This window comes from Elgaria multicarinata, chromosome 8, assembly GCF_023053635.1.
Source record: "Elgaria multicarinata webbii isolate HBS135686 ecotype San Diego chromosome 8, rElgMul1.1.pri, whole genome shotgun sequence".
Classification (NCBI taxonomy): Eukaryota; Metazoa; Chordata; class Lepidosauria; order Squamata; family Anguidae; genus Elgaria; species Elgaria multicarinata.
Window position 1 is genome coordinate 92715655 of NC_086178.1, and position 16270 is coordinate 92731924.

Below are 16270 nucleotides of genomic sequence, written 5' to 3' on the forward strand. Positions count from 1 at the left end.
AAACATTACTATATCCATTCAGTTACCATATCAACAAAGCCAGGTGCCAGGCGTTCACACTCTTCCTTGGCATGTTCAATCAGAGAACTCACAAAAGTTGTATTATCCCTCACTGCTTCTTGAATGTCAGTTATTAGCTGAATACAGTCTGTACACACTTTCCCATTTCCCTGCAAAACAAAACAGGCATTTGGTGTATCTTAGTATGGCAACATCTTAGTGCACACTTCTAATAGAATAAAGCTTTATACTGTATTTTGAAATGCTTTTATGTAGTCCGTTACAACACAGATGGTAGAAAACATCTTTCAGAAAACTGCTGTTGAGTAATGTCTGGTGAAATCTTTGATGGAATCTCTTCATAGCTAGTCACTACTTGTTATATTTAGTGTTAATTTTGATAATTACACTGTGTATTAAATTATATTTATTTATTGATTATTTCCTTAACTTCTTTGCTATCAACTGAACACGGGAAGGGTTTCAAAAGGACAAATTTCCATGAGCAGCCAAAGATTAATACATGCCCAGATGTGAGTAGACCAATGGCAAATAGGCTGCTGGTTACTGAGTCTTGCCAGCAATTGCCTGCCCTTCCGTGCTTCAAAGGCTCCAGGGATACGTGCTGAAAGCGGATGAGGAAGGTGGAGGAAAACAAACCCCGACCTGCGAAACAAACCACACTGCACACTATCTTCCCACGCAGTAGTACTGTGGCTTAGCTATGGGGAAAAACAACCCATCATGGCTTAATACTATGGGCTGTTGTGTTGTGTGAATGGCCCACTATGTGTATTGTGTTGCTTCTGATTGAGTAGAGCTATTAACTAATAATCCAGTTTCAGGTTTTGATATTCAACAGTTTACATATGCAGAGGAATGGCAAGATATATATTTTTACATTATATCTACTAGAAGTTTTCAACAGTATTCTGACCAAATAAGCCTACTTTTTATTTAAGGCTACCATCTCTCTAGTATAGATTTCCATTAAAAATATTCTACAGCAATAAACTTCTTCATGTACAATTCCTTTGCAGATAAGATGCTATATTCTCACCTGAGATTTTTGCTTGGGTTTGTCCTGGGGGTAAAGGAGAAGTGGCACATTAGCCAAGAAGGGAGATGCCAGTTCAGAGAAGTCTAGTTCAGGAATCTTGTTAGACTGAAGCTGTTTCTGCAATTTTATTTCTGCCAGATGCTTCTGAAGAGACTGGCACAGTGTGAGTGCAGAACATACGACTTCAGGATTATCCTAAATATCAAAGAGAGAGCAACACACTTTTACTTGTCTTACCAAATTTATACTCTGCAATAGATGAAGAATCAGATAAGTACCTCGAAGAACCAGAGCAGAACCTATTAGGTCTTTTTTTAAAAAAACCCATTGCAGTTATGAACTAGGTAAGTGCACAACCTTAATCTTTTCCTCACAGCTATTATATTCAGATGCAACCATCTCCATTCTCTTAGTCCTTGCCATAAAGTACTTATAGGAAATAAAGAGTTAAGACAGCCCAAATAAAGTCAGTTTAGCTTGTCAAATTTATTCTGGTTAGACAGAATCAGTTTTTTCTCAATACAGAATTGCCTCAGTTTTGGAAGTCTACTTACAATTTCCTCCTTGATCATGTCCAGAATGTTTGGCAAGTAAGAATCCACCATCTCCTTGCACTGAGCTACTAGCCCTTTGTCAGAAAGAAACTCGCAGGCCTTTGTCAAATAGGCATATATTTCTTCCTATGACAGAAGATAAGTAGATTAGCATAGTCTCCTTAAGGAACAGATTTGCCTGCTTTTCATATTCAGGAAGAAACATTTAATGGTCCCAATTCATGATCCAATACCATCAAAATGAGTGTACAAGTATGTTTTTAAAAGCAGCATTAAATGCAACCTGACGATAAACAACCATTGCAGTCTATAGCTCTCTATGTTGTGGTACAGTCTGCACAAAGGTAACACCTCTCTGTAACCAAATATATGCTTTGACCATCAGCAGTGCAAAATACTGCAGGTGGGCAATTATCTGTTCTGCGAAGAGACACTGGGATACTTGACTGATATCCCACAGGCTGATAGTGATTGACATCAGTTTTTCTAGCTTTAAGTAGTGCTGTGTCCTAAGGGGCCACAGTTTAAGGCAGGCTTTCCCAACCTAGTGGCTTCCTGTAGTTTTGGACTACAGTTCCCAGCATTCCTACCCACTGGACATGTTGGCTGAGGCTGATGGGAATTGTCCCAAAATATCTGGATAGCACTCGGTTGGGGACGGACGTTCTAAGGAAATGTGATCTGACACACATATCCCAATTTTGACAGGGCTACTTCTATTTAAGAGAATAAATGTTTTGCAGATTCATGATAAATTTTGTGTAAAATGGTGCATCAGCATGAAACTAGGCTTGGGTTGTACTGTCCCATAGTTTGTCTCTGGGATTAAATACTGTGCATAGTTTATTTCCTTCCTCCCCGCTCAGTCTTCCAGCCCATATCCCAGAGAACCTAGCAGCAGACTGGTATTGTCTGCCGCCAAGTCCCCCTTCCCAGCTCGTCACAATGGTGATCGGGGTCATGTCCCCTATCACTTTCTTAAAGTTTCCCCACTCACGTTGTGCCCAAAGAAAAAGGCTGGAGAAATAAAGAGGAACCAAAAACCAGCAGGAGGCGACGACGAAATCCAACCCCGTAAAGGGCTGTGTTACCCCCACAGCCCCTGGTGGGGGGTTGGATTTCACCCCACCTTCAATTTTCCCCATTTGATGGGGCACAGTGGTCTATTTTTAAAATAAGCTACTGTGACTAGCTTATAAATCACCATGGCTTAAAGTGACATGAGAACCCACCTAACGTGTGCCTTTCGGAAAAAGGACGACTCTTACCTCAGTGGCATTGTCCTTCAGGACCTTCCCAGCCACAGTTACGACTTCTTTACACAAGTCACAAGGGATACTTTTCTGAGGAGAAAAGATAGTTTTTATCAATAGAAAGATCACAAGCTACATGTTGTCTTATATGATACAGAAGCAGAATAAAACACTACTCCAACTTTACAGAATACAGAAAGAAACAGAGACAAAGTCAGCCAGTAGGAAAGGCAAGTATAAGGCTCAATTCCAAAAGAAATGGTTCTTGATATACAAGATAGACCTTCCTAAACCTGTTCCACCTGCTACTTTTGCCATGCAGAATGGAGTCCTTCCCATTATCTCACAAAGGAAAGACAATAGTGTAACAGGAACTAAGGAAATATCATTGTCTCTAGTCTTTTTAAGCTTTATACAAACTCCTCAAATGGATAAAGAGAAGATATTCTGTTCACATCTAATTTACTGTCAATTGATCTTACCACTGTAGGCTTGTTCCAGACAGTTTGCCGACAATGTTTAACCGCTTTGCAGTCAGATGCAGTTTGCAAGTTCCGACACCATACCTCAGAACCTTTCGTGCAGTCTTTTTGCAGTAGGAGGGGACTTGCCAAAGCTCCTGGAAGGAAACAAGATTCAGATTTGTTTGAAACAAGCAATCACACTTTCATTCTGCCTAGTACTTTTAGAGCAGGGGTCAGCAAAGTGGCACCCCCGAAGACCTTACTCCCCGATGTGGCTGTAACTGTCATGCTTTTCCCTACCTCGCTTAAAGTCAATGGAGCAAGATCACTCCATTGACTTTAACAGATGTAGGGAAAAGGGTGTCCTGCCAAAAATGCCTAGGAAGAAAGCCACCCCCTCCCAGCAAGGACCCTTGGGATAACAGGTTCTTTGCTGATGAGTGGACTTGCTCCACTTCCAGACATTCTTTTGGCCAGGGACTCTTCTCCTTTAGAGTGGAAAAATGGTTTTAGAGGATTCCAAATGTTTGCTGTTTCAAACAATTTTAAGCAATCTTAAAACTATTCTGTACAAAGGACTGGCTTAACGTCTACATCAAGTGAAGTTTTTCCTTTAAAGCACTAATGTAATTATGGTTGTGATCTAAACCACAATTGCTTCAACTGCAACCAATTTTGAAAATAGCTTATCTGTTGAAGAGTTTTACGGAGGAACCCTGAAAACAAACTGACCACAATGGCGGTCGAAAGAAAACTGAGAGGAAGGCAGGAACCCTCCTGAGTATGCGCAGTGGGACGGTGGGGGAGGGTTTCCCGCCTAAAATAGCTTAGCTTGGAAAATTCCCGAATCGAGCTCAGCGAGACCATGAAGAAAATCCCCCTTCCTTCCCAGCATTAGCATTTCTAATTTATTTATTTATTTGTTTGTTTTATTGCATTTATATTCCACCTTTTTTCCTCCAAGGAACCCAAGGCAGAATACATAATCCTCCTCTCCATGTTATCCTCACAACAATCCTGTGAGGTAGGTTGGGCTGAGAGTCTGTGACTGGCCCAAAATCATCCAGTGGGTTTCCATGGCCAAGTGGGGACTAGAACCCAGATCTCCCAACTCCCAGTCCAACACTTTAGTAACTATACCACACTGGCTCTCTTATAGTATTATACCTGTACTGGCACTAAGCATGATTTACCTAAACCAGTGCATTAGTGGTGCACATGCAAACAGCACTCTAGAACATCAGCTAGGCAACAGAGTAGTGGTGGTGATGGGGAGCCAAGGGGACAGAGAGTAGGGTTGTGCAGAATAGGTCTTCTCCGCCCTGAAATTTGGGGCGGACTCCATTGAGCGGGTTCTCTGCTCCGATTTTCGGAGGGGGTCCATCTCTCCGCACCACCGGATTACTCGACAATCAGCAAAGTAATGGATAAAATTCCCTCCATAAATGTGCAGGGGTGAATTAATGCAGAATCAGGTGTGTGTGGGGTGGGGGGGTTTGAAGTGGAAATTATCCATAAAAAAATCAAGGGATGATGGGAACTGCTTCAAACTTTGCATGCCTAAAACCCTACTTAAGAGCTATCATGCTGCCAAGTTTCATCTCTTTATCTTTAAAAATGACAGAGCTGTAAGCATTTTCGTTAATTGCCGTAGCCTATAATGAAGCGGTTAGCCGAAAATGTGATGCAGATCCAATCAACCTTCCTTCCACACTGCAGCTAACTGCCGGTTTTAAAAACATCACTGCACCAGAAGTTCGAAGCTCAGTCAGACCCTCAGATTTTTGGTGCAGGGAGCATACCCTCAACTCCAAAGTCTTCACAGTCCAACAGTGGCAAACAACTTCCATGTTCATCTTCTCAGTAGACTGCTCTATATTTCAACTTCAGCCTTAAGAGAAGTGTTTCTATAACTGTGGATTCTGACACATTTCTTCAAAAAATGAGGGCCTTTTTTATTGAGCGAACAGCACACAATTTCTGCGGAGTAACTCTTTTTAAGAGACAGGGTCACTCCTTCCCAATGTGCCACTCTTAAATACTTTTCAAATATATACCGGCTATATAAGCACTTCTATTAACATTAAAAATAAAAAATATAATTTGCAATATTCTTGCATTTCTACTGTAGAGGGGGAAAATAGGGCTAAAAAAGTGTAGTTTATAAGTGGGTCCCAAAAGATTAAACTCACAGGTATCTCACTTAAAGACAATCAAGCACTATTGGCAGATCTCTAAGTGGCTTGGGAAAATAGGAGTAGATGTGTGTGACTTCTGGCACTGAAAACAAATTCAGGCTGAGCATGCGCTCAGAGGAATCTTGTTTCTCAAGTTCTGTGCTCACCATCCTGAGCCACTATTTTGAATCTGGCTCTGGCTGGTGGGCCTCAAAATTCCACTGAAAAATAGAGTAGATTCTGCTAGAGCTCACTTCTAGAAGCATTCAACTGGTCACTGAAGGAACCAGGATGCTGAACTAGATGAACCACTGATCCAAAGCAGAAAGTTATTAGCCATGGTAGTTTGGAATGGAGTCTCCATATACAAAAGCAGCATATCTCACATACTAGGTGCTAGGAAACAAACAATGGGGAGGGGCATTGCTTTCATGTCCTCTTGAAAATAACTGAGTGGCTGGTGGTGGACACCAAAGGCTGGACAAGGTAGAACCTCAGTTTTATTCAGGAGACCACATATGTTCATAGCACCCCACTGTTTGAAGCGAGCAACCAGAGCCAATGGTACCAAACATTCAATTGTAACTAAGAGCCACCAAATTAGTTAGGAAAGAATTAGTCCTAGCATTTCCATACCCACTCTACAGCCAAGATAATCACTGAGTATGCTAATCACCTCATAGGGACGAAAGTTCCAGGATTAGTGGGAAAGAAGCAGAGAATGGACCCTATACTTGTGGTAGGTTCAGATTTATAGCACTGAGACCTTGCTGCAGTTCGGTGAATTGTTGATTGTTGGGACACCCTTTTACTCCTTTAGTGAGCAGAAGGGGCCCTTGGATCAAATTCTATATTTTTACCACTACAGGGCACCCACCAGTTTGCCTCATATTTTGGATTTTCTGTCTCAGGCACCCAGGCCATTTCTGATCAAAGACAAAAAAAGGAGCACACGAATAATTCAACAAAAATAAATGGAAATATGAATGAACAAAGACAGATTATATATACCTCCAACACTTCAGATTAAGGACAGGGGCCCTCAATTCTCATACCAAATAGGAGGACTCACTACTGCCCACTGCTCCCTCAAATTTCTCATAGCTTATTGCAGGCATAGGCAGAATGAGATCTACTGATAAATCTCTGGATGATTTGCAGTAGATCCATACAGATTTTAACAGCAACAATAAAATACACAGGTAGGCTGGACAGAGCCATTTTCAAAAGATGAAAAATTGAAATTAAAGTCCATGTGTGAATGGTAGGTAATTTCATTTTTTATGAGCTGTAAGTATAGGCTTAACAAGTTTATGGTGATATGAGATTGTAATTATGTTTTTTTTAAAAAATTAGAGAGAATTTGGGTTACAGCTAATAATTTTTAAAAATCTGATTTATTTTAAAAAAAACACTGGCTTTTCTCCACCCTGGACTGCCTTTTCCTCCAAGTTTATGCACCACTTCAAATACTATGATGCAGTTTTCCATATACCAATTATAAAACAGTACAAATAGTGCTAAAGCTAGACTGGCAACCATCAGGTTAAACCTGAGAGAAAGTAGGCACCCTGGCTGGCAGGAAGAGCAAAGATGAGATGCAGGAAATTATTCAAAGGCATTAAAACTGATGCCAAAAAAGAAGGTACAAGTGGAGAGGTAGGATAGGCAAAGGGAAGCCAAATTGGGTCAGAGGAAGAGACCAGGATGCCAAAAGAAATATGCATGTATAAAAATGTGTTCATTATAGAACAGTGTTTATATAAATACTGTAAATTTAACTATAAATTAAATGTAATTTAGTGAACATATGTGCAGAGTTTCTAACAATCTGCATTATAGAAACAAAATGCCTTCAACCAAGGGTAAAAGCACCCTCTAGAGGTTAAAGTTGAGAAGTTCACACTGTCTATTTGCAATCAGGCTTTTAACCATGGTTACTTCCAGACATGTACCTCTTTTCGTATTATTATTATTATTATTATTATTATTATTATTATTATTTATTTATATAGCACCATCAGTGTACATGGTGCTGTACAGAGTAAAACAGTAAATAGCAAGACCCTGCCGCATAGGCTTACAATCTAATGATGTTACTTTTCTGTTTTGGTTGTTTGTGAAACTGTAATGTAACATCCACATAATTCATTGTTATTGCATGTTTTCATGCAAGGAAGCCCACTGTATCCTGTTCACGCCAGCAGTCAGAGAACAGCAGGGTGTACTCCACTTGTATATACTTGTTCTGCCCACGTCAGCCTCCATTCCCTCCCACCCCTCTTGTTCCCATAAACATACTGATTTTGTGAGCACGTGCTTTGTATCGCTCTGTGTAAACCATTTTTTAAACATTTAAACTGAAATTCATCATTTCAAATCACAAAACTCTTCCACTAATGGCAACTTCTAGGATAGATCCAACAACAACATGGAATTGGTCCACTCTCAAGCAAGGCGAGGGCAGGAGTCATATTGCTTACATGTCTTGGACCGTTCCTTCTCCTTATATTGAGGGTGGCACATGTATTCACTGAAATGTTGTTCAAAGTGGCATTAAAAAAATGCAAGTGCCTACTCTGATGCCACTTTCTCCTTCTCAAAAAGAAAGCTTTATAACACTAAATAATGCAAAGTACAGCAAGCAGTAAGCACGTGTAGTTTCTGCTTGAGAAACAAAACATGAGACCCCATTTTCTTAAATACCAAGTCAAATATCACTAGCTTGCACAATTCTGCTGAACTATTTTATTTTAAGAAAGGGTTTTGCAGGTACCCTTTGTGCATACACACAAAAAATTCTTCTTTTTACTCAGAATAGGAAAGTTAGATAAATAGGCATAAGGTACAGAGCAAATTTAAAAATGGACTATTCAGAAAATCTGGGTAATATATTTTTAAAAGTGTGTATTCTCAAACCCACCAGTGCATTTCAGGGAATGAAGAAAGGAGGCGAGGAAAGGAGGGTGGGGCAATGAGTGCCACTTCAGACACTGAAGCCACACATACCCAAAACCTACAAGAGCCAAGTGCTAAGGCCCATCTGCATTTTTGGAGATTGGACTTCTGATCCAGGTCTTTCCAGTTAAAAAGATTACTCGGGTTGAGAAAAAATGTGGACAAAACAGAGATAAAACATGGGCCAATTACTAGAGGACAAAGATGTCTTATGGATACCACAAGAAGTTACAGTAATAAATGCACATTAAAAAGTCCACAGGAAGCAATTTATAAAAGAAAAAAGCTTCAATATACAATTATTGTTGCAGCTTTCCTAAACAATGAGTTAAGATTATGGTCATAAGCACTCTGGTTTGGCATGGCTTTTTTTTTAATGGACAACCTAAGCATTCACTTTTGTACAAGTTTTTGTATGCAGGTTCTAGCCCTGATCATACAAAATAATACTCAAGGTAGAACTGGGATAGTGGAGGAACAATTGTGTCTGTGAGAACTGGAATAATCTTTGCCATTATAATCAAGGGGCTTGTCCTTAAGGACACTGTGAGCTTTAGGAAAGTTGTTTCATATGTAAAACTGTAAATCTAATAGTAATAGTAATGTGCAGGGCCAGGAGTTCCTACACTTCAGGCACAGGAGCTTCTGCCAGCTGAACAAAAGGGTGGGACATGTGACTTATCAAAACATAGAACATTAAGTAATGTTCCATAAATTGATTTAGAAACACAATAAAACCTTTTCTACGTGGCTGGTTTTGGTTTAGTAATTCCTGGAGTTCCATATAGCCAGGGTTGATCATGGTGGTGGTGGTATACTTATTGAAGAGCTCATAAAATGCCATGTAAGGGCAACCCTTGGAAAGCCAGGAGCCTTCACTTACCACTGTGCAATAAGAGTCTGTCTACCGTCTATAGAAGTATTTTTGCTTTGAGTGTTTGACCATTGTCCAGAGATGTGGAGCGGAAATCTTTTCAGTGTTGAAGCTCACATGACCTGTGGTCCACAGGTTTGGACTACACAACAAGCCATGGCTTGAACATTCAAAACCCGTCCAGCACACACTGCTGCCCACTAAGCCACTGTGGCCTATTTTTATCATGTGAACCGTGTCAATGAAAGGGAAATACATGCTGTTGTCTTTAAATCTTTACAAGTATTCCAATAAACATTTCCATGTAACATTTAAACCTCATTTAGTGTGGTTTAATTCCGCCACCCCCTCAATTATTTCAAAAGAAATAATTGTGGTATAGTGAGCTAAAAGAATTAACATGGGAGTGTTTTTTAAAAGCATCGTTTACTATATACATGTAAGATAAACATGCTTAAATTAGTTCACTATTCTGGGGCATCAGAAAAAATTCCAATGCAAGTTGCTCTAATTTGCATTTGTATTTGCCAATTCAAAATATTGTGTAAAAGACGCATCACTACCCTGGTCAAATAGTTAGTCAGTTGACCATATTTGATCTGACAAAAACTGGGGCAAATAGTGGTGACAAAAGATGAAGTTCTCAACCTTATTGACAAATTGAAAGCAAATAAATCACCAGCCCCAGATGGTATCCATCCTAGAGTTCTCAAAGAACTCAAATATGAAATTGCAGACCACCTTACAAATATATGTCCCTAAGCTCAGCCTCTGTACCAGAGGACTGGCAGATGGCCCATGTAACACCAATTTTCAAAACGGGATCCAGGGGGGATCCAGGAAATTACAAGCTTGACATCTGTTCCAGGTAAATTGGTTGAAAGCATTAAAGACAAAATTAGTAAGCATATAGAAGGGCATGTCCTGCTGTAGAAGAATCAACATGGCTTCCGCAAAGGCAAGTCCTGTCTCACTAATCTACTAGAATTCTTTGAGAGTGTCAACAAACATGTAGACAGGGGTGATCCGGTGGACATTGTTTACTTGGACTTCCAAAAGGCTTTTGATAAAGTTCCCCACCAAAGACGCCTGAACAAACTTAGTAGTCATGGAATAAGAGGAGAGGTCCTCTTATGGATCAGTAACTGGCTAAAGAACAGAAAGCAGAGAGTAGGAATAAATGGTCAATTCTACCGATGAAGGGAAGTAAATAGTGGGGTCCCACAGGGATCGGTATTGGAACCAATTCTTTCAACTTGCTCATAAATGATCTGGAATTAGGAGTGAGAAGTGAAGTGGTCAGGTTTGTTGACATCATCAAATTATTTTAAGTCTGTTAAAACACAAAGGGATTGTGAAGAGCTCCAAAGGGATCTCTCCAAGCTGAAAGAGTGTGCATCCAAATGCCAGATGCGGTTCAATGTAAGCAAGTGTAAGGTGATGCAAGTTGGGGCAAAAAATCCCAACTTCAAGTATAACCTGATGGGATCTGAGCTGGTGGTGACTGAACAAGAAAGAGATCTTGGGGTTGTGAACAGCGCGATGAAAATGTCCACCCAGTGTGCAGCCACTGAAAAGAAGGCAAACTCCATGTTAGGCATTATAATAAAAGGAATTGAGAATAAAACAGCCAGTATCATACTGCCCTTATACAAATCTATGGTGAGACCACACTTAGAATACTGTGTACAGTTCTGGTCACCACACCTAAAAAAGGATGTTATAGAGCTGGAAAAGTGCAGAAAAGGGCAACTAAAATGATTAAGGGTCTGGAGCATCTCCCCCTATGAGGGAAGGTTACATCAAAGGAGATTGTTTAGCTTAGAAAAAAGGAGCCTAAGGGGAGATTTCTCCCTCTCTCAAAATACTAGAACCCGGGGTCATCCCATGAAGCTGATCGGTGGGAGATTCAGGACAAATAAAAGAAAGTTCTTCACACAGCACATAGCTAAATTATAAAACTCACTACCACAAGATGTAGTGATGGCCACCAATTTGGATGGCTTTAAAAGGGGGTTGGATCAATTCCTGGAGGCAAAGGCTATCAATGGCTACTTGGCCTGATGGTTGTGTGCGATCTCCAGTATTCGAGGCAGTAAGCCTGTGTGCACCAGTTGCTGGGTGGGAGGGTGCTGTTGCACCATGTCTTGCTTGGTCCCTGGCTGATGGCTGGTTGGCCACTGTGTGAACAGAGTGCTGGACTAGATGGACCCTTCGTCTGATCCAACATGGCACTTCTTATGACAACTGCCTGCTGTTCCAAGACAATTTACCTTTTTCTACTTTGGACACATTCAAACTTGCTATGGCTTCAAGTCTAGTTTTATTATGATGCTCACATAGCTAAGTCATCTCCAGTGTGGCCAAACTAAGTTAATTTCTGGACTCCAGTATTTTTAATTATGCCTAGGCGCTCCCTTGAAGGCATTTGAGAAGTTTTAAGATGATCTTTAAGACAGCAACCAATCATCAGTCACTGCAATGCATACTGGAGCCAGATCAGATATATCAAATGCAGGTGAGCGTTGGAGCTGGCAATTTGGCACGATGTTGCTCCTCCAGAGGGGCAGCTGATGGGGCAGCTCTAACTTGGCCTGCAGTTGGGCCACAGAGCTGCTACTATTTTTACAACTTGGATCCTTTCTTCTGCTGGCTTCCTAGAATAAAGAGTGAAGCCTTTAAACGGGGTCCACCAGCTTCCTATCTTGTTTATGCAACTGCAGAGAAGTCGTATATACATACTAAAAAGCACTTAAAAACCTGCTACACCAATCTGTGTACATTTGCAGTAAGTCAGCTAATCATTTTATTTAACAGGGAGCCTTACAAAAGCGTGCTATAAACTTTGTGGAAATTGAATTCTATTTCCTTAAGCTCATACAAGCAAGACAATGAAACTAGCTAACTTTTCCAGCAATAGACGTAAACCCACAGCATAGATCCCACCTAGTCAGAGGTCTTATTTTCACATGCATACTGCAGACTGTCATTCTATAGCTTATTCATGCATCCAAAGGAAATACTGTGCATTTCTTCTTTCTTTTCTTTTTTTAACACCAGGTCACACTGAACTGATCTAATTGGTTGTTATTTTGTCTACTTATAGCATTTAACTAAGATGCAGCTGTAAGCAGTCACCAAGCTAGGGGCCGATCTCACTCCAGCACAACCTCACAGCTGTTAGTTGCCTCTAGAGGGAAAGACTTGAATCACCAAGGTATGCAGCTAACTTGCAGTTTGAACTTTTCTACCTATAAGTTCAAATAAAGTATGTTTTTCACTGGTGCTCCCTATAATACCTCCCTTTCCTGCCTTCTGAACCATCTCATTTCAAGACGAAGAGTCAGAAGGCAGATTTGTGAATGTTTGTCCAGCTCAGGTACCTTTAAATAGAGACTCACAAAGAACTATGAACACACATACCATAATTTGTTCTTTACAGCCTGTATTTTAAACAGGGTGGATAAAAATCAATGGTTTTTTTAAAAATAAATAAATCAAAAAATCGGATTTAAAAAATAATAATAATCGGATTTTAATAAAATGCGTTTTGAGGAAAAATCTATCTAAAGAGTTTTCTATTTAAGATACATTATAATCCAAATGTTATTCATAATGAAATAAGGTGTTAGTTTTACCCTACCCAGTGCCTGTTTACCCTACCCTGTGCCTGTTTGCTTTCTCTTCCCCTCCTTATTGTTTTATCATGGTTTTATTAGAATGTAAGCCTATGCGGCAGGGTCTTGCTATTTACTGTTTTACTCTGTACAGCACCATGTACATTGATGGTGCTATATAAATAAATAATAATAGTTTTTAATTATGTAGCATGATGCTGTATATTCATGCAATGTTTACATTTTTGGTAAATGAATTCTATTAATCCATTCACAATGTCATGCTCTTCCAGAGATTTCTGTAAGATTATTGGGCAATTTTTCTATCTAAAAGATATGATCACAGATGCTTGGTTTTACAGTTCTCAAAACTGTGAATTTGTGCCTGCAGAGATCACAATCCCATTGTTCCATTGCAAATCTATGTACACAGAATCAACCCCTTAGCTCTTAAGTGCGGAAGTTTCAAAAAATTCAATGAATAGAGTGCACTTTTGTGGGGGGGAGTCACATGATTAAATCGAGTCTCAGAGTAGTGATTTAAATCAAATCTGCACTGATTTTAAAATGTACGTTTCTTAAAAACGCAGTGCTTGTACATTTTTAATGTTAGTGTGCAAACCTTCAGAGTTCAATTCAACCCATGTCGCGTCATGCTTGAGCTGCAATGTATTGCTCAAATTCGAAACACCCCAGGATATAGGTTTTCTCAGTTTATCCACCCACGGGTTACTGAAGTGCTTTAAGTTACTTATCATTTGCTCAGAATAAAAGTATTCAAAGTACATTTTCCAAATATGCTCATCAAGATCCTGGTTGTGCTTTTTATACTGTATTTTGTAATTGTGCTTTTTAACCTGTTGGTTGTTTTATTGTGGTTTTAATTTTTGTGAACCGCCCAGAGAGCTTTGGCTATTGGGCGGTATAAAAATGTAATAAATAAATAAAATGCCAGAAATGCTTAAGGATGGCAACATTACTCTTTTAGAGTTTATCTCCTGTTAAGCTTATGTTGAAAGGTCTGTTTTAGACTGATAGTGTTGCCAGTATGTAGCCATGAGTACTGGAGTAATCGTGAGATTCTTTGGAGATCCTGTAATCATGTTTTCAAAATTTGTTCCTCACCAGAAGAAAACTTTTTTAAAGCTGAAAACTAGTGGATAGGGATCTAACAAATTTCTTTAAGACTACTGAGTTTCCCAGAGCAATCAGGTTCCTCAATATCTGCATATTAAAGTCAAGGGTGGGTGTGTTAAAAGACTAGAGCCAATTGCCCAACCTTCCAGCTCCCCCAGCATTACTAAGTTAAAATTTAGGGTGGGCATGAGACCACATAATATAAAGCAATTCATTTTTAGGGAAATATGTTTTAGGCTGCAATTCTATACTTATTTATCTGGGAATAAGCCCCACAGAATTCATTAGGGTTTACTTCTGAGTAAAAGTTTCTAGAATTGCATGCTTAGTCTGATAAACTAGTTAAGGAAAGAGGTGTACACAAAAATGCTACAAGAGGCACATGATTAGCAACTTGCTTCTGAAATGTAGATAACTGCATTCTGACAAGTTAATTTGGGAAATATGAGAATAGTCTGAGCCCCACTTCCCCATCTTCAATATGCCATGACTCAGCAACTTTGTAAATATGTTTATACCCTAACAGCTCATGAGTTAATTTACAATGTTGTGCTATACATTCAAGATGCTGTTAGGACATTTTGGTTCGATAGCTTTCCTTCTCTGCTTTTCACACCATATGTACTGTTGCTCTCTGCTTGCACTGCGCTGTGAAGCTGAAATATTGAGAACTGTTGCATGCAGGTCTATTCAATTTGGGATCTTCCTGCCTTAAGTAGATAGAAGCCATATACTGAGTTAAGTCCAAAGGGAAGCACAGATGGCCTTTTAGAAGGGAATACACACATGTATGGGAAGAACAACCATTGTTGACAGACCCATCAGCCATGACAGGCCAATGGAACTTTCTCAAACAGAGGCAGCAGAACTCTGGATACCAGATGCTGGGAACAGAAAGAGGATCACCAGCTTCATACATCTGCCAACTATATTTAGACAGCCTCTGCTGAGATACAGAATGATAGATTTAATCCAGTAAGGCAATCCTTAATATTTGTAAGCGTATGGGTCGAGGGCGGGAGAAGGCAAGCCCTGGAGTCAGGTCGTAGGTGCGATACCAATGACGGGCAGTAGCCTTTTTTGGGGGGGGGGGGGGGAGGAAGCAGTAAGATTACGCCCCGTGCCTAGGCGACATGTTTGTTTACAAGGCCACCACACAACGCAAGGCCGGAGACTCAGTGCGCAGATGGCCATGACGGGCGTCTTTTCCTCCTTCAGAGCGTTTGTGAGGGGAGGTGGAACAGGAGAACCCGCTGCCTACTGTGGCCCCGTTCAGACAACACGCTAATGCATGCATTCCATTAACCGTTTTGTGGTTAAGCAGCATGGTTTAGCGTGTTGTCTGAACGGGGCCTGTGTGCGTAAAAGCGGGGTGGGTGGGGGCGCTACGAGGACGACGTCGCTTCTGGAGCCGCCGCAGGTGCTTGCCTGAGCAAAGCAGAGCTAATACGAGACGCCAGGCAAGGGAGAGGGGGCGGCCTTTCATGGCGACCACGCATAGAGACCGTCTGAACGTGTGACCTCCTGCTCCTCCCTCTCCGTTTGGGAGTCGCCCAGCCTTTGCCCGAGAGCAAAACAAGCCTCGGTTCTCTCGTGCTTTTCGAGAAAGAGGAGAGGCTTCGTCTTTGCCCTCCACAGCTGCCTCCGCTGAGGTAAAAGAAACGCCTCACCGAAAGCCGAGCCCCAAAACGGTCCCTGCTGTCTGACCGGCCGGTTCTTCCTTCCCCTAAGCTGCACCGTCTGAGCCTAAGGGAATTAAGAAGAAGTAAATAGGGAGGAGGGCGCGGCCTCGCTTTCTTACCCGCCGCCAGCGAGCAAAGGAGAACGAGGAAACTGAAACGCCGCATCGCGCCTTATCTTTTCTCTCAGGCTCTGCCGTCTGCAATGCGGGAGCATCAGCTGACTGGCCGCCTATATAACCAGACCCGCCGGGGCCGCAGCTACTGCGCCTGCGCCGGGGTGGGCCGCCTAGCGCTCGGCCCCCAAATTGCGGTTATTGCGCAAGCTCAATGGAACTGAGGGAAAGAGAAATAAATATTGCTTCCTTAAGGGGTTTCGCTATGCGCATGCGTCCCGCTGCCCCTGCCCCCCCCCCCCGGGTCTGCTGACACTGATTCATGTTATGTGGCGAAGGGCGGGGGGAGCGGGGAAAAGAGGTTGTGTCATACGCGAAGAA

At 41.2% G+C, this 16270-nt stretch overlaps 1 protein-coding gene across 2 annotated transcripts in view; it reads right to left on the minus strand.

Annotated features, from left to right (window-relative positions):
• Positions 1-16024, minus strand: part of LOC134403004 (prosaposin-like) — a 29729-nt gene extending 13705 nt beyond the window's left edge. The window contains exons 1-6 of one of the 2 annotated variants that reach the window (XM_063133014.1): positions 15896-16024; positions 3350-3486; positions 2883-2957; positions 1615-1740; positions 1061-1255; positions 27-170 (exon numbers count right to left, since the gene is read on the minus strand). In XM_063133014.1, the coding sequence (XP_062989084.1) occupies positions 27-170; positions 1061-1255; positions 1615-1740; positions 2883-2957; positions 3350-3486; positions 15896-15941 (723 nt within the window). In that variant the 5' untranslated portion in view covers positions 15942-16024. The remainder of the gene's footprint in view (positions 1-26; positions 171-1060; positions 1256-1614; positions 1741-2882; positions 2958-3349; positions 3487-15895) is intronic. The other variant, XM_063133013.1, reaches the window with a different exon arrangement.
• Between the last annotated feature and the right edge of the window lie 246 nt (positions 16025-16270).